The sequence below is a fragment of the Sminthopsis crassicaudata genome, chromosome 2 (assembly GCF_048593235.1).
Source record: "Sminthopsis crassicaudata isolate SCR6 chromosome 2, ASM4859323v1, whole genome shotgun sequence".
NCBI lineage: Eukaryota > Metazoa > Chordata > Mammalia > Dasyuromorphia > Dasyuridae > Sminthopsis > Sminthopsis crassicaudata.
In genome coordinates, this window is record NC_133618.1 from 649,263,784 (window position 1) to 649,287,736 (window position 23,953).

At 41.1% G+C, this 23,953-nt stretch overlaps 2 protein-coding genes across 8 annotated transcripts in view; one reads left to right on the top strand and one right to left on the bottom strand.

Moving 5' to 3' along the window:
* Positions 1–2,642, top strand: part of PLAC9 (placenta associated 9) — a 27,803-nt gene extending 25,161 nt beyond the window's left edge. For 2 of the 3 annotated variants that reach the window (XM_074296710.1, XM_074296712.1), the window contains exons 4-5: positions 1,602–1,707; positions 2,493–2,642. In XM_074296710.1, the coding sequence (XP_074152811.1) occupies positions 1,602–1,707; position 2,493 (107 nt within the window). In that variant the 3' untranslated portion in view covers positions 2,494–2,642. The remainder of the gene's footprint in view (positions 1–1,601; positions 1,708–2,492) is intronic. The other variant, XM_074296713.1, reaches the window with a different exon arrangement.
* A 4,856-nt stretch (positions 2,643–7,498) lies between these two features.
* Positions 7,499–23,953, bottom strand: part of ANXA11 (annexin A11) — a 53,050-nt gene continuing 36,595 nt past the window's right edge. For all 5 annotated transcript variants that reach the window (XM_074296707.1, XM_074296705.1, XM_074296706.1 and 2 more), the window contains 13 exons: positions 22,717–22,829; positions 21,229–21,636; positions 20,735–20,822; positions 20,459–20,553; positions 19,366–19,479; positions 18,102–18,192; positions 17,679–17,758; positions 17,471–17,527; positions 15,778–15,871; positions 12,248–12,343; positions 10,789–10,847; positions 9,986–10,108; positions 7,499–8,305 (listed from right to left, as the gene is read on the bottom strand). In XM_074296707.1, the coding sequence (XP_074152808.1) occupies positions 8,246–8,305; positions 9,986–10,108; positions 10,789–10,847; positions 12,248–12,343; positions 15,778–15,871; positions 17,471–17,527; positions 17,679–17,758; positions 18,102–18,192; positions 19,366–19,479; positions 20,459–20,553; positions 20,735–20,822; positions 21,229–21,636; positions 22,717–22,829 (1,478 nt within the window). In that variant the 3' untranslated portion in view covers positions 7,499–8,245. The remainder of the gene's footprint in view (positions 8,306–9,985; positions 10,109–10,788; positions 10,848–12,247; positions 12,344–15,777; positions 15,872–17,470; positions 17,528–17,678; positions 17,759–18,101; positions 18,193–19,365; positions 19,480–20,458; positions 20,554–20,734; positions 20,823–21,228; positions 21,637–22,716; positions 22,830–23,953) is intronic.

The following is a 23,953-nucleotide window of genomic DNA, read 5'->3' on the forward strand; positions in this document are numbered from 1 at the left end:
ATCACAGTCAGGCACAAATGGTTCGTGTGAACATTTGGAATGGAGAGATCTCCATTACACATGCTTTTTTGACTCACCCTGAGGTAAGTGCTATTATTGTCCCCATTTTACAGTTGAGGAAATTGAGGTAAACCAAGGGTAAATCCCTTGCTCAGGATCACATAGCTAGTAAGAGTCTCAAGCAGTTGTTTTTTTTTTTTTTAATTAAAACTTTTCATTTTTAAAACATATACATTTTTGAACCTGGGCAAGTCACTTAAACCCCAATTGCCTCAGAAAAAAAAATTCATTTTCAAAATTCACCCTTGCAAAATCTTGTGTTCCAATTTTTTTCCCCTTACCCCCACCCCTCCCCTAGACAAACACGTAACCCAATATATGTTAAACATCTGTAATTCTTCTATACATATTTCCACAAATATCATGCTGCATAAGAAAAAATCAGATCAAAAAGGAAAAAAAAAAATGAGGAAGAAAACAAAAAGCAAGCAAATAACAACAAAAAAGGTGAAAATGCTACATTGTGATCCATATTCAATTCCCACAGTCCTCTCTATGGGTGCAGATGGCTCTCTTCATCACAAGACTATTGGAACTGGTGAGGCAGGTTTTGAACTTGTGTTCTTTCAAGTCTAGGCTCAGTGGTCTAATTACTGTACTACCCAACTGCCTCAAAAAGTAGCAATAAGGAAATAACGTGGCTCGGGTATCTTTCAATGAGAGAATAAAGGGCTATAATCCATGGGTACAGAGGAAACAAAGGCAAGACAAAAGCCCAAAGTTACCAGGATGGTTTTAGGCTTTCATGGGAAAAAAAAAAAAAAGATATCCTACCTCCCCTTCAGTTTTATCAGCATTCTTTTCTCTCCTTCTCATTCTCGGTAGGAATGAATACTAAAAGACAAAAACAAGATCAGATGAGAGATTCCAGCTTTTAGAAAAAAAATGGGGATCCCAGAATATGAGGTCTTTGGGATCTTGGTGTAAGCCAAAATAGCTAGTTTGATTCAGCCGGTATTTGGAGGAGGTTCCTAATCTGTAGGAAAAGGGTGGGAGCAGAAATTGAATAGACTTCACTTTGTGTTTGCCTTTACTTTTCTGTACACAAATACAAATATTCCATGCAATGTATCACATGGTGTTAGAAAAGCACATACCTAATTTTCATGTAACACATCTATATGAAACATAGGGTTTAATGTATGTATCTTATATACACATATGTAGCATACATATACTCTACTATAGACATATATACTATACACACAATATAATATGTTTAAACATAATATGTCATACACATTTTTCGGTGTCATCTGTGTAGTTTTGTGATTTCATGGGGATGGATAATTCCCTAGTGTAGAAACTCTTTTTAGAAATACAGAATAGCCTCTCTTTGGTAATTTGGAGTCTATACTCTGAGAGGATCACATAGATGGGATAGGTCAGAAACAAGACTTTAACTCTGTTCTTCTTGATACCAAAACCCAGCCGGCGCCCACCCTGCCAAATTACCTCTCTCTGCCTTTACTTTTGGAAATGTTAGCTCAAGCCCGAGGGCTGAGAAGGCACTAAGACGTTACCATTCCTGCTGTCAACAGGAGGAAAACTAGACATGACTGGACCTTGCCATCTCTTCAGCTTTGCTGATGAGCAAGGGAAGCTCCCGGCAGACAAGGAAGAGGATGCAGGGGGAGGGGAGATGTGGTAAGCCTCAGTGAGGATCTCAGTCAGCACTGTGGTCTGGTCTTGCTCCTCCTAATTGCCTTTCTTCATGCATCATTCCCTTCCTCAACTCCCTGAACTATCTTTCTGCCCCTTGTGTTCTCTCTGTAGTCAAGAGGTACACCCAAAAGACATCTCCCAAAAGAGTTGGAGGAAGATCTGGGGAAAAGGAGTTACCTATGTAGACAAATTAGACAAGATCTGCTGCCCTGCCACTCTAGACTTCCTCTAGACCCCTAGCTCAGAGTCCAAAATGTGACTGAAGAAGCCCCAAAGAGAACAGCAGAAGAAAATAGGAATGTGATCTTCAGCAAACCTGTGACATGGGCGACGGGATTAGCTCCCTAGTGCCCTGGAAATTTCCCTTTCTCCTGCCACCTTCTCAATTTTTTTCCCATCTCCTTAACAAAATCTTCTCTTAAGGGAGATATCTCATTACTATCTTATACGATGGAGTGAATTAAAATCTGTGAGTCCTCTCTTAGGAGAGTTTGCATCTAAGATCTGTCTCTGATACTGAGCCCTAAGGGGAGGATACCATTTGGGCACTGGTGGGGAACAAGACCGGGAGGTTAATTGGATGCAAATTTTACATTCTAGGGACATTCATTTTAGCTCCAGAACATCCAGGAGTTGGAAGGGATTCTTCCCAATAGGAATCCTTGTGAATTTAGATACCCTCCCAGTCTTCCACCCACAGGCATTCAATCTGCTTTTCCTTCCATGCTGATGCTGTTTCCACCAACCAAACTTCTCGTTTCTTACAGAATCCCTCTGAGCACCAAGACGTTTGGGGGCTGAAGGCAGCAGTGGCTCCATGGCGTTTTGGATAACTCACCCCCCAGGTGTTTTCACCCACTTGGACATGTGTTGGAAAAGGCTGTTGTGTAATAAATGTGTCTTGTACTGTGAATGAACTGGAAGACTGTTGTTTTGTTGCCACAAACCACAAGTCTGATGGTTCCCTATTTTACTTTTATCTCCACTTGGTTTGCTGGATCAGTCAGATTCATGTTCTCCTTCTTGCTAAAGGAAATCATCTTCATCCTGGAGTCTAGAACTCTAAAATGTAACCCAAAGATCTGTAGTCTAAATCCTGAATCTGATCTCTACTGCCTTTAGGGTCTTTAGCACATAAACTTCTCTGGATCTGTGCTTGCTTCAATTGTAAAAATGTCTTCAAAAGCCTATGACTTTAATGTCCAAATTCTTCCTCCTTGGTACTAGTGGGGGCCTTGATGGGGACAGTCCCTATCTTCTAGATAAGTGATTAACACCTCAGAGGCATGAGGAAACTGTCCCAGAGTTATATAAGATTTAGGGATTCAAATACACTCATCTCCTTCATAAAACAATTGATTTCAAGCTAAATTAGGTCCAGAGTGTGGTGGATAGATATGATGGCTTGGACAGAAGTTAGAAGGGTAAAAAGGATAAAGAGAAAAACCTGGAAGTCCCAGGCCCTCAAAAGAAGTTGACAAGAGCTGAGATAATGGAAGACAAGGTTTCAGCAAATTAAACTGCTTAGAAGGAGAAGAGATAGAGGCAAGAGATCATGATGGGAGGGAAAGGAGGATTTGGGACATAATTGGCCCAAAGCGAAGTATTGGGGATTCTGGATTCATAGGCTTCACCACTGCCAAAAGTGATCCATGACACAAAAGATCAAGAATCCCCTACAAAGATGTTTAGATACAAAAATTAGTCATTTCTTGGATACTAAGAAAGATTAATAGAGAAAGGGAAAGGAGAATTAGGAGAGAGAGGAAAGGCAAAAGAGGGAAAAAGAAGAAAATACACAGACAACTGTCTGTGTATCCTTGGATAAAATCTCTGGGCATACTTCTCCATGTGTGAAACAGGGTGACTGAATCATTAAAAGCTCCTTAACTATATAATTCATTTATTATAACAGTCCAGTGATTCTAAACATTTTTTGCTTCCTCCATCTTTCAATAACAAAAGAGTTGTGAACCCCATGGATAATTTAATCCTATAATATTCTTTTAGATTTATTAAGTGCCTACAATAACTTTTTTCCCCTCCCAAGGTTCCAAACTAAATTTTGCATTAGATAATTCTATAATTATGGAAGATTTAAACATAAAATTCATGAATTGTAATTACATAATTACAAATATTTTATGAGACATTCTATAAGAATTAAATGATTCAGCAAGATCATATGTGCTTACTATTTTCTGCAAACTTCATGTTAACTTTATGTTATAAATTTAGGTAAATGTAAATAGAATTGTAATGATCCAAGTTCATTAAGCATAAGGAAGATATTTAATACTATAATCACACATAAACTAAAATTAAATGTTGTACTTAAAAAAATTTTGAACAAAGGCTTGCAATACTTGGCTCAACACCAGGCATAAAATTTGTTTACACATCAAGTTTATGTTTTTTGATTTAAAACAAGAAAATGAAAATGCTTATTTTCACAAATATGTAGGGGAAATGGCAGAATTTTACAAGCTATCTTGCTGAGATGGAAATTTAATTTTTTTATTTTTAGTCAAAAATGTACAGGCTATCATTTTAAAGTGATTTTCATAGTCCAAGATCCATTGATAGGTCAATTTAATTTTCTTTTTCATCCATATTATTTAATCAGTCAGATATAAGACACATCAAATGTGTCATAAGTCCAATTAAATGTATTAGGAGTTTCAGGGAATTATTCATTGGAAGTCACTTCTAAAAATTTCATTCACTTCTGACTGCCATGACAACATAATCCAAAGATAGTTCATTTTTAAATAAGATAACATAATATCACAGAGCCTAGTACTCGTGGTTCCAAAATTGTAGCGTCTTAATCATACTTTTTACTTCATCTCGAATGTGAAATGTTTCCTTTCTCTCTCTGTAATGATGTGTTGAGTTCATTCATTTTTTTAAAAGACGTCTGCTAAATATGCTAATTTTTGTAACCATGTCATATGGCATGTACACTCAGATAAAAAGGATGTGGAGTGAAGACAGCCAACTCTTCTCTAATTCCAAATAGGTGAGTAATAACCCAGACATGGAAAAGTCACCTAACTAATCTATCTCTCTGTGTTAGAAATGTTATATGCCCATGACACCATTAAATAATGTTTAGCACAAACCTTTCAGGCCACTGGGGGGCAGTGGTGGTGGCTGTGAAACACTAAATGGGAATCAATGATGTGATAGTTTAAATTTTAACTTCAAGTGAAAAAAAAAAAACAACAAACCAAGATCTAGATTCAACTCTTGGTTTTCTTACTGACTAGCTGCATGACCATGGGGTAATCATGACCATTCATGACTGAATGACCACTTAGCCTGAGAAACCTGTAAAGTAAGAATTATTACTCCTTGCATAATCTATCCCATAAGGTTGTTTTGAGAAAATGTAGATTCTTAAAATTACCATACAGAATTTGCTGTTTTACTTGTAAGACAATAGGACTCTATCTCAAATCCCAAGTTTCATAACTTAGAAAACCACATTAACTTTTTATTCTATTTTATGTACCAAGCATTTCCTAATTTATTTTAACCTGGTTTTGCAGCACTGAGGAGTATTTAACATATCTGTACTACCAGATGGCCTGGTTCAGACCCTGGGCCTCCTCTCCCTATTTTAAATGAATAAAAGAAGCACTGGGATACGGAGAACTTTTAGTTTTACAAAATTATTTCCTGACAACAGCCCTGTGATTCAGGCTAATAAAAGCTTTATTCCCATTTTACAGATGAGAAAACTTAGGGTCTCAAAGTTTAAATGAGAACTTCATGGCCACACAGTAATTATCAGAACCAAGATTTGAATTTAAATGTCCAGGCTTTGAATGCCCCGCTATTGGGCACTCAAAAACTGTCACTCAAACTGCTAGTAATCGGGTCTATTATCATCTTTTAGTTCTTCAAGTAACTATTAAAATCTAAGAATAGGACCCTCCATTTACTGGTTTCAAATTTCATCCAATGGGTCAAGATTCTTTCATCCAGTGCTTATGTTTCAGTTGTGTATTATCTGTAAATTTAATATGTATATACCATTTATGCTTTCATCAGACACTCATTAAAATATTCAGCAAGATGGGATAAGGCAGGTTGGGTAATGATCCCTACAGAACACCAGTAGAGACCTCTTTCCATTCATTGAAGACTAGTTAGTTATACGATTACATAACTCTCATGTTGTTCAAAGGAATACGGTGAGATCTTGTCAGATTGCCCCCTAAAAAACCAGATGCATTTTGTTTATGTCAATACCTTATCCTACTAATCTATGTGACTCTGTCCCACTCCCTGACCCTCACAAAGTTAATGATGGCTGTTTGGCATGAATTGGGCTTATTAATACCTAGATGATGACTTCTAAATGTTCTTAACATGCTAGAATTTTACCAGGGATTGAGCTCACATTCTCTGATCTAATTTATAGAATCCATCTCCCCACGTTTTATGAAATATTAAGCTTGGACTACTGTAATATAGTCCAAGTTTAATAATAATTAGCTGGTAGGTGTGCCTTTCACAAGATTCTCCTGATTAATCCATCCTCCACTCTTTAGCCTAAGTAATCTTTCTAAAGAGCAGGCAGCAAATACACAGATAAGATAGAATAATAGAGCAGGTTTATGTCACCTGCCTCATCCCCACTACTCAATAAATTCCAGTGGCTTCTGATCATCTTCAGGATCAAATATAAAAACTCTTTGGCATTCAAAGCCCTTTAATCCTGACTCTTACTCATCTTTCCAGGTTTCTCTCCCATCCCAATGACACTGAGGTGTCCCAACTCCAAGCATTTTCACCAGCTGTTTCTATGTCTTCATCTCTGCTTCCCCAGCTTATCCTGTCTTTAACAAGTCGTTTGAACTTCTTGAGAAAATCTAGGGGACTATTTTCCTCTACCCTGGCCATGTTTGTTCTAGCCTTTCCAGCCTTGAAGTTTTCTTGTTCTAGCAGTTCTTGACCTGAGGTCTCCTCCCCAGAGATCTAGGGGATACATACTTCAAGCGATCGATGAATTTGGATTGGGGGAGGGGGGAGGAGAGAATGTATATTTACTTTTACTAACCTCCAAATGAAATTGAACATTTCCTCCAATTACAGAAAAACATTATTTTGAGAAGGGATGGGTAACCTTCACCAGACATTGCCAAAGAGTGGAGGGGATGAAGACCATTACACTAAAAAAAGTTTAGAACCTCTGACCTAGAAAACAAGAGCCAGGGAATTCTTTCTGCTTATTCACATCACACCATTAGCCCCAAGCAATGGGTCAAGTCCTTCTCTGTCTCTAGGTGTTTTCCACATGGACTTAACTCTCCTTTTGATTTTGAGCCATTCAGTTTCTTGATCCTCCCTTAGAGGTAATGTCCTTAGCCTGCAAGTTTCCAGCAGACTGCCTCTTCCTACACCATCCTTTCTACAGCATCTTTTCAGTCTTGCTAGCTCTGCCCCCCCAGTCTTAGCACTTGGACTTGGATCTACTACTCTGTCTTTATGTTGCCCAGGAGCGCATAAGTGACACCATATTCATGGCTCCATCGGCAATATTTAGTTGCCTGATATTTGGGAAGCATATCCTAGGTCCCCCAAGAAAGCAAAACTAAGTAACACCCATGGTGCACCCTTTCATTTTGAAATGGATTTCTATCTTAGCTTGGACACCCACCCTCCAGGTCCCCTTTTTGAAAGCAGCCTTTGCTGCATGAACACCAAAATTTATACCACAAAGCAAATCACACACAAAAGCTAAGTAAAATGTTTCCAGAAGTTTAGAAGAGAGATGGCTTTAATTTGATAACAGCTTTCAGTTACAGACTGATTCAGATTTAAGGCATATATCAAAACAGAAGGGTTTCTGTCATTGGCTAGCAGCTGATGCTACATTCTCATGATTTGTGCCCTAAAAGCCCAGCATATAAACAATCCCTCTCTATATATTTTTAAAAAGTGTTTGGCAATGGCAGTTCTCATGACACATTCCTTCTAGACACATGAAATTATATTTAAATGCCTTCCTACTCCCTTCTCAAACAGGGCACCCCTCCACAGAGAACCAGTCATCCCTTGCACCAGAAATGTTTGTGGTCTAACAAATAAAAAGACATGCATATGGCAATGACTATTTTAAAAAATTAAGCATTGCTTCAAAACATTTTAAAAAGTCTAAATGAAGCCAGTAGTCTCAGAATGTGCAACAGGAAAATGGGACCATGTGAGACTATGAAGGAAGAAAACCAATTATCTACTTCAGCAGCAGGAAGCCAGTGGCCATTGTGATGGATTAAAAAAAAATATATCCTGAGAAAGTCCTAAAACAGCTATCAAAGTCCTTCAGCGTGATATGCCATTAGAGAAGGGAAGGGTTGGGACAAAAATAAGAATCTACAAAGGATGTTCTGACATCCACTCAATCAGTGGAACATCTACAAAAGTCTGGGTTTTCTTTTTTTTGGGGGGGAAACAAACTTGGCTTCTTTCTTTTCCCTCTTCTTGGTCAGAAGGCAAGCACATGGGTTCAATCGTTGCCTCCACATATCTTCAATAGGATCTTCCGGTAATCTCCAGAAGTATCTCCCTGATCACAGAAACCAAAAGATAAGTTAATCAAGAGAAGAGGAACCTTGTTTCCTAATTTCCTCTTACCACAATGGCCCCCGTCCAAGCCCCAGGAGGATCTTGAATGTGGCAATGAAGCTAAATGCCACCTCCAGAGGATCAAAGAGAGTCCTGGAATTATTAAGAGCTTGCAAAGATATGATTGTCTTGGGGATTTGAAGGCTCCATGGTCATACAAAGGGCAGACTACAAATTACAAACTAATTCCCCCTCACCCTGGGCTAGTCACTAGAACTATTTTGCTCATCTATATCTGTCCAAAGTTCAAATTCTTCTGAATCCAAGCAGTAAATCTGAATTAAGTGCTCAGAAGTATTTTTTTTTTTATTACAAGCTATATGTTCTCTGATATTTTTCAAGTGTCATTAAAGTAAGTAAATTATGACCTATCCCATATTTTCTTCCTGAAAACAAAAAAGTTTTCCTATTGAGGAAGTTAATGATCATTTTCTTATTCTTGTATAGCACTTTTGTGTATATATTAAACCAATTGTTCCCAACCCTTTCACATAGGAGGATTCATTTTCAAGGTCAAAATGGACCCCATATAGTAATACTTGTTTTATCCATTAACATAACAAGGACCTATAATGTTACCCTTACTGGACAGATAAAACATTTCTAATTTTGGCAATGTGCTCCAATCCCACTGCTCTCTCTTCAGTGTTACGCAAACATGCCCTATTCACTCTGGCTTCCAGGAAGGCCTCATCCCTTACCTGGAACACTATGGTTCCTCCCCATCTACTCTACCAAGTCAGATCCTCTCCATTCTTCCAGGCCCAGCCCAAGTCCTACCTGGAAAAGCCCTTCTTCGGCCCCAACCTCACTGATCTTCTGTCTGAAACTTACTACCTGAGGCCGTACCAAAGTTTGGCTCTTTCTAGTTCAACTTTTCACTTGTTTTGGGCGTAACAGCAGAAGCCCAATAAATCCCTGGAGAGCCTCCTCATAAATGAGGGGGGAAGGTGGCAGGATAAGGGTTACCATTCTACTAATGGTAGAGCAAGACGGTCCTATGGAAAGAACTAGATTTTCAGTAAAAGGACCAGGTCTGCCACTCACTCCCTGTAGGGCCTTAACCCACTTCCTTTTCTAGGGCTGGACCAAAGCATCCCAAAAGCTGAAAGTTCTCATTCAAATCTAAGGCTCCATGACTCAAATTCAACCCACTAAGAGATTGAAAAAGCAGATCGCTAAAGAGTTCTTAGATTGGAACTGGAAAGATCAATGAATCCCCTGTGAGAACAATTAGTCAATGACAAATAATATGGTGGGTGGTATGAGTGCTGTTCCTGATTGTCAATCTCAAAAGATAAGCGGTATTTCACCACTGAGGACTTAATTTAAGTGTTTAGTGACATGACTTGTAGTCATTTGGGGAAGTACAGAGTATTAAGTGGGGACTCCACTCTCAAGGAATTTATGGTCTTATTTAAAGAGACAAGATCATCAATGATATCTATTCGTGGAATTGTAGGATACTAGAGTATTATATATAATAAACAACCAAATTGTGAGATTTGGGGAGGAGGGCACACAAAACAGACAGAGACAGACACACAGACAGACAGAGGCAGTGAGAGCGCAAGCACACAATTTGTCCCAGTTAATTCCCCAAATAAAAAGTCCCCCTTACCGTAATGTCATGGTATAGACTCTTGCCATAGAGCCTCTTATACTCAGCTCGAATATCAAGCAGATCAATTTCACTTCGGGACACCAAGATCCGGATGAGAGTCCTGTCTTTTGTTCCGGCTCCCTACAGAGTCACAACAGGAGTCAGTATCTCTTATGCCCCTTCCCCACTTAAAAGGGGTCAGTCTATTTGAAAGTGGAATGATTTGATGATGAACATTTAGACTTCTACTCTCAGGACAGGCAGTGTGAGGTCTGTTTACTTCTCTTTTCCTGAGGAAGCCATGACAACTGCTGGGACACAGAGTGAGCATCACATGGGGAGGATCTGGATTCTGACCCAGAGAGGAACAGCTTCCTCTCAGCTACAGACAATTCTTCCAGGCCCTAACATTAGCCTAACAGGGATTTCTGCTCCAGTGCCTAGCAGTGACTATATCCAACGGGCAAGGCTGTGGTTTCCCTGACATTTCCTAGATAGAGTATTGGGTGGTGTTTGATTTGAAGTCTGGAAGATAACGTTATGAATTCTGCCTTAGATACTGTGTGATTCTGGGCAAGTCACTTAATCTGTTTTATTTTCTTCACCTATAAAATGGGGAAATAACAATAGCACCCACCTCTGAGGGTTGTTGTGAAACTTGTTATTTTACTTCTACTAATTCAACCACTAAACTTTAAAGTCTTCTACTATTACTACTACTACTATTGCTGCTGCTGCTGCTACTACTATTGCTACTATTGCTACTACTACTACAACTGCTACTACAACAGCTGTGTGCAAAGTCCTTAGAGCATACATACCCTCATTGCCTTGTTGAGTCTTTCTGCAAAGAAAGCTGGAGTGTTTTTGAGGCACTTGACTGCAACACAAAAAACATGATTTAATTAGATTAGCAATATATGCAGGGGCTGAGAAACAGCAATTTAGAGCTGTTGGGAAGCCTGAGCATCTAAACCACTGTTTCATCTACCCCATTTGCTTCTACTTCTCCAGGTTCTGACTTCCCATTACCCACAATCCCAGCAAGATGGCTTCTTGCAATAAAGGTCATGCAGATGCTCAATCTGAGCCATTAGGGAAGGCTCTTAGTAACCAACCAATGATGAATGGCAAAGGAAACTAAGCATTTCATGTGTGTATTTGTTTCTAAAGAAATATGAATGTTCACGAAAAACCACTTGGGTAGAACACAAGATAAAATACCAACTGCATGTGATGTTAACACCAAAAAAGGCGGCAAAGCGTGGAAGGGATGCTTCTAGAGACGCTTCCTCATTCAATAAGCCACAAATACCACGGTAAAACATGGAGAAATTAGCGGGGTTTACCCTGCTTGTGATCCAGAAAGCTTTGAAAAAAGCAAATTGAAAAGACAGGCGTTATTTTTCCAACTAGGCTTGAAAAGGCAATTTATAGCCCCTTGAAGAGACATTGAAACGCAGATTCTAAGTGGGGAGACAAGAGCAAATGCCCACTTTCTCTAGGAGGTGCTACAAGAGTCCTACTTTAGGGAAATAGGGTGGGGAGTGGCTGCCATGCTTGGAGAAAGTCTATCACATGGGAAGTCAGATTCAGTTCATCACAGTAGAGTATGACTTCCCCTTGCAAGGAATAGTCTTTCTGCTGACAATAATTTAAGGGCAATGTTTTGAGAAGACTTGGTAGGATGTATATGATTTCATTTCCCTTGGGAGATGAGCCCAGTAAGCCTTCCCCTGTCTTCATTGCCATTAACACTGAACATGGACAACACATTGCAGTTCTTCAGGAATAAAGCTACAAATACAATAACTCGGCTACAAAGGACACAGTGAGACAAGAAATGGACACTCAGACAAAAAAAAAAAAAAAAAAAAAAAAAAAAGCAAACCCCCCTAACTTGGGTGGCGACATTTTTAGTGATAAAACACCTAAGATGGTCATCCCCACCCTCTTGTTTCTGGCACAAATAAGAAAAGTTCAGAAAGTGGTTATTACTTTGGGACGCACAGCAGCTATGCTGGACATGGCAAAAAGGAGAAAAGACCTAGTTCCTGATCCTTTAATGTGCAGGTTGGCCATGAGTCTCTCTACTTTCATTTCTAACCCTCAAGCCTAATGTTTCTTGCTTTAGAAAGGCTCCTCTCACCTGTCCTGGGGAATCCCAAGGAGGGATACCTAACACAAAAGGCAGATTCTGTATCAGCTGAAGATTCTCCCATAATTCCTGGAAGTTAAAGTCAGGAAGCCTTGAGTGGGGACAGTCATCAGGGTACATACCCACAGCCAGCATTCCCTGTTCCAAGTCCCCTGACATCTCCCGGCAGATGCTCTTCTCAATATCCCGGTTTGTCATCCGCTGGTACTCATTAAAAACTAGAGGAAGAGAGAGGATACATGAGGATGAGCCTTTGCCTGGCAAAGTGGAACACTGCCCAACCCTGACACTGACTCTCTGTTTGGAATCCTCAGAGACTGAGTGCAGTGACTTCTCCATCCTTCAAACCTAGCTGGAGGGTACTCTTGCTCTTGGACGTTTTTCCAAATCTTACCCTAGCTAAATTCAATTAAATTTAATGAACACGTAGTGAATGTCTATTTTTATCCAAGGCATTATGCAAGATTGGGATACAACGATGGGAAAAAATGTCCCTTACCTCAAAAAGCTTAGTAGAAGGGATAATAACCCACATATTAATTAATTATTAAGCACCTATCAGCTGCCAAGTAATGGGCTAGATCCTATGTATACAAAGACAAAAGTAAAACAATTTCTGTTTCAGGGGGTTTACTTCTCTAAGGAGAATCATCAGCTAGAAGTATCTAGACAGAAATTTTGTTGGGAAGAAGGCAATGGCAGCTGAGGAAAACAGGAAGGGTCTCATGGCAGAAACATAATTATACTGATTAAGTGCATGAATAGCTTAGAGGGTAAAGAGTCAGAGAAGGTTTCACTGGTGTGGGAACAAATGAGGTGGGTCCTGAAGGGAAGGACTGCAGGATGCAAAGATGGCTGTATAGGACAGGGAGAGGAGAAAATGAGGAGAATCTATTTCAAGACTGGAAAGTATCTTTTACAAATGTACAGAAGTAGAGGAAGAGAGGAAGATTGGAAAAAGTGAGTAGGAAGAAAAGAAACAAGCATTTATTAGGCACCCATTATGTTCCAGGCACTGTGCTAAGCACTAGACAAATAATATCTCCTTTGATCTTCAAAAAACCCTAGGAAGTGGATCATTTATCAACTTCATTTTATAGCTGAGGACACTGAGTCTAACAGAGTCTGAGTGACTTGTGGGGTCACACTGAAGCTAGATTTGAATTTAAGTTTTCCTGGCTCAAGGCTCAGTGCTCCATCCACCAGGCCCCTGCCTGTCTGCCTCTACTAGACTAATGATTTGGGTGGTGGATACAATGATAGATTCAGGATGCATCAGCCTCTTCGTGGGCTGGCAGAGCACTGAGATGAGTCTAACAGGGTGAAATGCAAGAAGGATAGATATGTATGTATATGTGCATATACACATGTATGTGTGTGTATCTAGCTACATATATATTGTATACACTTATACATATTCTTATGCTAAGATTCAAGAAATGGATTTCGTAAATATAAGGCAGGGAGAGTGCAGTTAGACAACATGAAAAAAATTAGGGAGGTTTTTTTTTTTTGGTTGTTTTTTGTTTTTTGTGTGTGTGTGTTTTTTTTTTTTGCTGAGGCAATTGGGGTTAAGTGACTTGCAGGGCTGGTGCTCTATCCACTGCAAGATCAACACGAGTTAGCAGTGCAATATAGCCTACAACTCACAAACAAAAGCTAATGTTTGGAATCCTATCTATCAGGAAAATGTGGTGAAAGTCCTGTCACATACTAGATCTGAAGAGACATGCTACATTCTGGGCATCTTAATTTCAGGAGGATAGTGAAAAAGTGGACTGAGATAGACAAGGACCTAGTCTATGACATATGAGGATCAGGAAAGGAACAAAGGATGCTTATCATGGAGTTGTAGGATGTTTATCTGGGGGGCACTTCAGTGGGATATAGGATGCTTCAGTGATATAAGAAGGGCAATTCTAGTTTGGATATAAGAAATAAATGGCCCCTAACTTATGAATTTCCCTAGTGAAATGTGCTACTTTGGACTATAGGAAGTTCCCCTTCACTGGGTGCTCAAGTAAAAGCTGGATGACCACTTGTCAGGGCTTGGTAGTAGAGCTATGGGTTGAATTTGGTGACCACTGAGGTCCCTCTCAATTCTGAGCTCCTGTGATGGTATAAAGAGTCTTTAGATAGGAGTGTGAGAGCTAAAATGGAGATGAAAAAGACTGGAAACCATTTAGGAAGCCAAGAAAGAGGCAATGAGGGGTTGAACATGAGAAGAAACACCAGATGGAAGAGATAGCCATGGAAGGGGAAATGACATAATTCAGCAACTGAATGGTTGTGAGTAGAGAGGGAAGGTGATGATCAAGTCTTGACCTCAGAACCCACTTCCTTCATTAAGGCCTTCTTGAGACTTCCCAGGCCATTAAGGATCTCCCTGCTCTGAACACTCTAGCATTTAAAATCAATATCATACAGAATAGTACTTCTCCATTATTTCATGTGTTAGCCCTGCCTCTTCAATTAAAATGTACATGCAAGGCTAGGGATCTTCCTTGGCTTATCTCACCCACAGAACCCAAAGCAGAACTGAGCACAGGGGAAATACTAATTGGCTGGCAGAAGCTGAGGGGGAATGGGAGTCTCTGGGATCTAATCTTTTTGGAGCCAAGCCAATTATGCGTTGGATCACTCTCTGGGTTCCAGCTTGCACATGTGCCATCACACAACTTTCTGTGGCTCCTAGTGGAAGGGAGAGAATCAATGTGGTGTAAATAGCCAGGAAGTCAGGAAAACTGGATCCGGGTCTTGTCTTTGTCCTTAATTAGCTCCACTGATTCCAGGCAGGTTATTTCACATTTCAAAAGGGATGAGGCCAGAAAAATCTCTAAATTAACCTTTTTTAGTTTTAAGATGATTGTATATAGCTTTTAGTTAACAAGAGAGCCACCTTCAAGGCCTAGCTGATCCCTTGAATTTGGTTATTTAATTTACATAATTTTTAATTTATGAGATAACATGCATTTATATACATAATAGAAAGGAAAACATTGTTGCATATGATGTTGCAAATAAATATGTAAAACTGCAAGTAAATATGTAAAAAAGAAACACTTTTAAATGCATAATAATTATATTTAAATACATATTATAAAATATTATTTTAATAATTAGTATTTATAATTATGTATAAATTAAATATATGTAAAAATTTTTTTTTCCCCCTTCTCTCCTCAATCCCTTTCCCTGCCTTAGAGCTGGCTATCACTAAACACAAATATGTATATATTGGATTTGTTCCTTTGAAGGAACAAATTTTATTGTCTTGGGTGGAAGGGGATATTAAGGAAGACTCTTTAATGCTACCTTGAGTAAGATGGTCCATTTTAAGATTAATCAGATCTTCCACTAAGGTAGGGCTTCTCAACATGGAGTTCACTTATCCCCAAAAGAGTAAGTGGATAGATTTCAAGGCAGGGGTGGGAATGTCTGCATGGAAAAATGTTCTGAGAAAAAGTCCAGTGGCTTCACCAGACACTATCAAAGAGGTCTATGACCTTTTGTTAAGAATTCCTGAGCCAGGGAGTAGAAAACATCCTTGAAAAGTCTTAGATCTTTACTATTCCTCCTCAGATGCATCAGAGAACTGAGTTTTGAAGTAAGAAAATAGAATCTGTCTCCAGATGGCTCTAGGCTCCATTACCTGCTGTCAGGTGAGCTCGGCTCCTTGTACATAGGATGGCATTGAACTTGGATTCATCAGTCCCCAGACGATTCTCTCCAGCTGCATACAGTTCCTAGCCAAAAGAAGGAAAAAAGGCAAATCTGAGGCCCATATCTCACAAATATTCAACTCATCTTATCTCTAGAGAAGGAGAGCAGCCAAAAAAATTCCATGGGTAACCTATGTGGGTGCCTAAGGGACAGATGAAAATGTAAAGGATGGAAACAACAATCAAAGCAATGTCCAGAGCTACCATTCAGGAATCACTTCTGGAGTTTGTCATCAAAGAGTGGGAAGCACGGATTATGAAAAGAGGAAACCACTAAAACCAGTGTGAGACTGGGAGTGACGCAGTAGGGTCAGGGCTGAGAGCCAAAGAGCACATAGAAACCAATGGGAGAAGTCAGATACCGGACAGATCAAGGCAACAGTGAGTCAGGGAATAGGCAAACGGGGTCACGATAGTCATGAAGAAACTGAATATAAAGCCCTAAGCCAGGAGGCACTTCTGTGGTTCCTGGATTTTCAGGACAAAGTCTGGAAGTGGGAAGGTGTGCATTGGGTTGGTGTATGTAGAGAACGATGGCTAAAGTAGGGAAGATGGACTCTGAAATCAAGTTAAATAAAGGCTCTAAACTATGCTTGAAGACCACAGCTTCTTTCCCTTCAATGCAGCAAAGAGCTCCCCATTAAGGGACAATCAAGGGCAATTTTATAGAACACTGACAGGAAGTGCAGAGTATCGGGGTCTAATCCCAGCCCTGACATTATCCATCAAAAAGACCATGGGCAAGTAACAAACTCACAACACAATTGTATTAGAAAGAATCACAGAATAATGGGATTAGCAGGAACTTTATGTCACGTAGTACAATCTGCTCTCTAATGCAGAGGTCTTCTCTATAACATTTCCAACAAATGAGCAATAGGCCTCTCTCAAACACATCCAGATTGGGGGACAGGGGGAAGAGAAAGAGCTTAAAATTATGAACTTAAAACATCATATAAAATGAGTGTTTCCATATACATTAAGTAGAGCAGCTATTAAGAAATATACATGGGGGGGGCAGGTAGGTGGTGCAGTGGATAGAGCACCAGCCCTGAATTCAGGAGGACCCGAGTTCAAATGTGGTCTCAGACACTTAACACTTCCTAGCTGTGTGACCCTGGGCAAGTCACTTAACCCCAGCCTCAAAAAAGAAAGAAAGAAAGAAAGAAATATACATTGGGGGGGGAGGAGGGGAAAAATTGGAACAAAAGGTTTGGTAATTGTCAATGCTGTAAAATTACCCATGCATATATCTAGTAAATAAAAACTATAATTAATAAAAAAAAAGAAATTAAAAAAAGAGAAATATACATGAAACTTAGATATTATGAAAAGCTGACTCACTGTGTGGTTTTTCTTTCTTAAATTATCTAGGTCTTTCCTTAATATCTCTAACGCTAGCCAAAAAAAAAAAAAAAAAAAAAAAAAAAAAAGTCAGCTCATCCCAACTCCTTGTCTTGGAAAAATCAGTTATCCCTTGCAGAAGGGATGTACTTGTTACAAGAATTTGCTTTTTCCTTTTTTCTTTCTCAGGATGGAGGCAAAGCGAATAAATACTTGTTAACACAAAAAAGAAAAGATTTGAGTCACTTTGGATGCCTGCTAGGGTGGCTGTGTACTAACCTGGGCGTCTCTTTGAACCAGGGACAAATCCACATTTGTACTTTCATCTCGGTTTCCCTGGAAGAAAAGTTCCATTTGTTACATCCGCAGCTCAGTGGGCCCCATCACAAAGGGTGTGGGGAGAGCTCAGGACTCCCTGGTTTCTTTGGATAGATAGGTCACACCTATCTTGCCTTAGAACCTGGAGATGTGACTCTTGAAATGATACCTGAGCAAGTGAGATCAAGAGTCTCTGGAAATGTCCCGATGTGTCACTTCTAATGGCTTCCTCCAAAGTCTTCTTGAATTCTGAAAGTGAGAAAATGTTGAGCAAGTCTTTCCAGCCTGGGAGCAGAGTTGACCTGCCAGTGGATGGGATCGAGATAGATGCTTAGGGTTGCAGCTGGGAAACTGTGATCACTACCAGCTATGTGATGGCTGGATCTAGCACTCACAGTGAAAGGCTGGGATGGGCAGGTGGGTGGATGGATAGGTTAGGGCTGGGTTTAGGAGGAAGGAGCCCCGAAGGGGATGAGGAAAAGGAAACAGGATTATGTCAAGGCATGAAAGGCTGCAGAGGTCTGTTCATTAGCAAATCTATATGTGTTCATGAAAACAGTGACCAAGGCAGATCCTGCTGGGCCGGCCTAACCTGTCTTGTAGGCCCTGCTGATTTCTCGGATGTGCTCATTGCTCCGGGAGGCCAAGATTTCAATGAGGCACGCTTCATCTGTGCCCGCGCCCTGTATCAGAGGGAGGAAAAAGTGAAGTCTCATGAGCCCACTGTCTGAAGAGAGCAGAGGAAAGGCAATGAGCCATGCTAATTACTCTCTGGCTCCCTTGGATTAAAAAAAAAAAAAAAAAAGCAACAATGGATGCACCTTATTAATAAGTTCGAGGAAGGCAATCTGAAAGGCTTTCCTAAAGACCTGGCACACAGACAATTATAATCACCTAGATAAGCTCCCCTTTCCATAACCTGCCTATGAACAAGAGAGCTCTAATCAGACAGAAAGAAGAACATGATAAAAGCTTTGGATGGACTATGGGCTGCCCACTGTAGATTTCCACCCACTACCCTTTTTATAATCTTCAAGTACACAATCACTTCTCCCAGACCGATTATTCATTCACTGGTCATAGGCAGGGGACTGGGTCAGATGCTCTCTCACAGTTGCTTCTAAAATTCTCTAATTCTGTGATCTTGAAGCTGAAAGCCCCCCTGACATGACTTGGAAGGGGTTTAGGTAAGCACTTCTCTCGTATCCATTGGTCAGAAGATGGGGGAGTATTTGGGAGGTAGGGGTGGAAGATGTCAACTTCCTGTTGCTCAGAATTATGCATATTGTCTCACACCTGTTGTTGATGAAATTTCTTAACTCTTGGCCCACTAGCTGCCTTACACATAGTAGAAGCTTAATAAAGGTTTGTTGAATTCTTTTCTGGGAAGAAGCAGAAGGGAGATGGATAAAGTCTCAGTTTAGAACTACCTACACCAAAAAGTTGGGTAGTAAGGCATCACAATAGAACGAATGAAAAAGAATAGCTCCCTTATGTGTTCTTTGGATTCTTCTGAGATGGAAAAACAAGGAAGATAGGATCTCTTTCAGTAAATGTCTTTAAAAGCAATGAGAGGGTGGGGCTGGTCATATTACTACAACTCCCATCCAGACCGACACTGGGCTGCTCCTGTACAGGAGCCCTTTCCTCCAGAGCTTGCTTGGGATTCCTACTTTGTCCCACTCCAGCTTCTAATCCTGGCCCTGGCCCAAATCCCGGTTCTGTCTCAGCTTGTACGGAAGCTTTGGGACCACAAATCTCCCAGGGGTAGGTCTGAGCTCCACAAGGGACAAATCCCACTCCCAGCACTGACTCAGCCACCCAACACAGTACCCCTTGACTAACCACCCACTCACCTTGATGGCTTCTTTTATTTCATAGACATCGTAGAGGACTGGTGTCTTCATCATAGCTAGGATGGTCTTCTCAAAGTTCCCTGAGAGTTCTGACTTGAGATCTTTGATCAGGTCCTGGTTGGAGAGGACAGACAAACCAGAAGTCAGAAACACGTAATCCATCAACAGCATTGCAGACATGGAACTGGAAGGTCGTCTCTCAGAACAGAGAAATTAAATATAGGGACAGAGTGGTTCACCCTAGGCCATGCAAGTAGAGAGCATCAAGAGGAGGATTGTTGACTATAGTCATTGCTTCTCCCATTATAACACACTACCTCCCTGACTCTAGCTCCCAACTGCCCGACTACCAAAATATTTACTCACATCCTCTACTTCTCTAAAGAATCATTCGATTTGAAGTTGAAAGGTTAAATAAGTTGAATTTTTATGTGTTTGATTTTTCAAAAGCTTTTGCACGTTTTGCATTCTGTTGTCACGAAAAATATATGAGGTCAGTAAGACAGGTATTAATTAACTAGTCTTTGGTGAGGAAAAATGAGGCCTTGAGAGGCTAACAGACAATCTGGGAAGACGGTTAAGTAGATAAACCTTATGTTGGCCTCCACCTGCTTTTCTTCATTAAGAGCTCTCAAATGAGGTAATACTTATAAAAGTGCTTAGCACAGTGTCTGGAATATAGCAGGAACTTAATGAATGCTTATCCCTTTCCATCTCCCGTCTTTTTTTCCCTTCTTTGTACATCCATCCATCCATCCATCCATGTCACATTTAACTACCAAAGGAGTTGGTAATTAATGTCTCCAGATTCCCAGTCCAATGTTCTTCAATTCTACCATGATAGTATCATGGACTCAAAGTTGTTTTCTTTCAGAGGGACCAGATACTCAATTCAAATAAAGTGCTACTACCAGGAGCCCAGTGATCAGTTAGCAAAGCGAACTAAGTGAAGAGTCTGAGATGGGGATCATTCCTACAAGCCCGATTTTCTCAGGCCCCAGGACGATGGGGAGGAGCAGGGAGGGACCACATCCAGCTTTGGCTAATGGGCGGTGCTGGGCCTCTGGTGCCTTCGTGCTTTCTCTACACTTGCCTTCCCATATGCCGTTTTGAAGGAAAGAAGGATCTGCTGCCTCTGCTTGTTGGAGCGACTTCCCAGGCAGTCGATGATGGCCTGTTCGTCGGTCCCTAAGTGAGAAGGGAAGAGGCTGTGAGCTGGTCAGTGGGTGCCTGCTCCCCCCACCTCAGTCCATCACACAGAGCCACCTGAATCACCCCAGCCCAGAAAGCGGCCTTCGGGTTGGCTGAGCCCAACAAGGGCTGGTCTGGAGACCGCCTCTCTCAGGCCCTGGGTCTCCAGGACACTTACCAAACCCCTTCATGGCTTTCCGCAGGACTTCTGCATCCCTGAGGGGATCAAAGTTTGGAGCGTCTGGGATGGTCCCCCGTTTCCCAAACTAGCCAAAGGAGAGAAGGAGGTTAAGAGGCTTCTCAGGGCTCAGCCACCAGTTGTCACTGTCACTGCCTAGCTCTCAGTGGATGCTCACAGCTGTAGAACATGAGCTTGATGGGGACTGGGAGCCATCTCCCCAGCTGTGGGCAGGCCCAGGGGCAGCATACGGCTACCAAGTGTCAGAATCAGAATCTGAACTCATCTCCCGACTCCATGCCTTTCTCTCTCTCCATCACACTGCACTGACTCCCCACTGGAGATCCCATTTTAAGGCTGAATTGGGAGAACGAAACATGTTCAGCAAAGGACAACCAGGAAGGTGAACTACGTGGAGACCAAGTTCCGGAAGTGTAGTCAAGGAGACCTGCGGAAGACGAGAGCTGGGGAAGGGGATGGGCTATTGTCCTCACCTGCAATGGAGGAACAGCTGGGGTGACTGAGCCTGAGAACCCAGGGTAGGTTGGCATTGGCTGCTGTTGCCCTGCTGGTGGCACTGGCTGCTGGCAAGGAGGTGGCATTGGCTGTTGCCCTGGATAGGTCATTGGCGGCTGCCCAGGATAGGCCCCTGGCACTTGTTGCCCAGGAGGAGGCATAGGTTGGCCAGGCACAGGGCCCCCAGGGTATCCTGGGTAAGCTGGCATTCCTGAGGGTGGGTTTCCTCCAGGAGGTGGGTACATTCCATAAGGGGGCACTGGTTGCTGGGCAGGAGGGGGCTGCCCAAAGCTCCCTGGAGGAATGGGTGGGAAACCTCCACCAGGTGCTCCAGGATACATATTTGGCATACTGGCTCCTCCAAATGTCCCTGACATGTTAGAAGCCTGAAATATCACAAACAAGATAAAATATTCAATAGAGCAATTTTAAGAAACACATCTCGGAAAACACTTACCCTAAAAGCTTAAACCACTGCAAACAGACCCAGCAATCACTGGCAAAGTGCTCCCCACATTCTCCCCCCTTTTGGAGGCAGATTCTCATAAGTTCATATTTGATAATCAGGGAGAAATCAGAGTGTTCTTTGCAAAGTCCAGATGTCCTGAAGGGCCTTTTCTCCTCCCATTGCAACTGGGAGTTGTTCTCATTGGGCCAAAGACACGATCTCAAAGTCAAGGAGCCTACCTCAGGTTAGCTTCTGGAGGTTTATAAGACAGACAGATGACACACAAAGACACTCACACACACACACACACAGACACTTCAAAGCCCAGAAGCCTTCCTTGACTTCTGTAGCCCACACAGATGTCTCTCCTTTGTGGTAGTTAGTACCACATCGGACTGTTTTCATCACTATTTCTAGCTAACACATCAGACATCTCCCCTCCACTACCTCTTCCTTTATTTCAGTCTCAGATGAAGAATTCTCCTTGAAAACAAAACTCTTATCTTGTTCTTTTATCTCCTCAAACAAGACTGTCAGTTCTGTAATGGAAGGAGCAATGTCTTTTCCTTTTTTTTTTTTTTTCTTCTCTCTCACACTCACCCCTATCACCATCCCAAACACCCCAAACCCAAAACTTGTCTTTTTTTTTTTTGAAATAATGCTTCTCTTTTTTCCCCAGACCAAGAGAACACTAGCCTGACAGTAGATAGATAAGTCACTTAAGCTCCCTAGGTCTAAATTTCCTGACCTGTACGGACTAGATGGCCTCTGAGGGCTCTTCCAAGAAGGACCTTCTAAGACCCCTTGAGATACACTATGCTTTGGCTCTCTTGGGCAATGACAAACATTTCCCCCAAACAGTTCAAAGGCATAGTCCAGAAATACAGGTGTTCAATGAGCATCTGTTGACTGAATGGCACACAAAGTCATGGACCCAAATGTACAAAAAGCATTTTTCTCTCTCCTGCCCAAATAAACCCAACCCTTTACAATTTCACCCTGAAGGAACAAGACTCACCATCCCTGAAAGATAATCTTGGTTGAACTGTCCAGCATAGTTGGCCACGTTGTCCAGTCCAATTGGGGGCATGGTGGTGGGAGGGTAGGCTGCACCCCCCCAGGCATTACCACCTGTAATACAACAGCAAACAGCGTCAAACCCTTCTGCTGCTGTCCACAGCTGAAAACTCACCCAGAGTAGACTGGGAAGGGAAGGCAAAACTAGAAAAGCCCCTAGCTAATGAGTCCTGCCCTCCCTCCCCAGGTTAAAAGCAACCCTTTGTAGAAATACAGCATAAAGAAACCCAGGCCCTCAAGGAAACATTTTCCAAACAAAAGTCTTTCAAAACTCATAATGTAAAAGGAATATTCTTCCAAAGTAAAAAAAGACAAACAAAAGTTTCCTTTCAAATAAATAAGGACCTAGGCTAAAAACTGGTAGCAGAGATGACTGCAAATATAATTGGAAGGGTATCAGTAGGTAGCTTTAGCCTGGATCTGAGGCTCAGGCTTGCTACAAGGTAAGTAAAGGAAACCAGATGAGGGGCCTTGTTAACTTAAGAGCTCCTTCAGCTGAGAACAAACCCCTTCCCTTCCCTACTCTTATACAATAACAGGATAACAGGAGTTGGAGCTGGAAAAGCTGAAGGAATATGAACAAATGAAAAATGCATTTTTAAAGTATTTATTATGTATCATGCACTGCTCCAAACCCTGAATTTTACCGATATGAAATGAAGATCCTTGAAGAGTGTATGCTCATAATGGCACAGCTATGAGTAGCGGAACAGGGATTTTCAAAATCTGAACAGCTATCTCCTCCAAGAAGCCTTTCTTGATTTTTTCAAAAAATTTTTTTTTAATCTTTGTCATGCGAGCTAATTTGTGAACATGTTGAATTTTCCCAATAAACTATAAGTTCTTTGAAAGCAAGGTTTATTTAATTATTGTATTTATCTCCCTGGCATTAAGTAGAGTGATTGGCACATAACAGAAGCTTGATAAATCCTTGTTGATTGACTAAGATTATACACAAGTGCTTTGGGGCATAAACTCACCATTCTACTTTCTGTTCTACTTTTATTTCCTCCACTAATGACCCATTTATATTACAGTTACAGTGCTCTATTTAACACGGAAAACCATCTCTCTGATTTTGTTCAGATCTGTTGAAGAGTAGATACTTAATAAATGTTCATTGTAACTTTTGATACCTATTTTAGGTTACAGAATCTAACTAAAATTAAAAATTAATC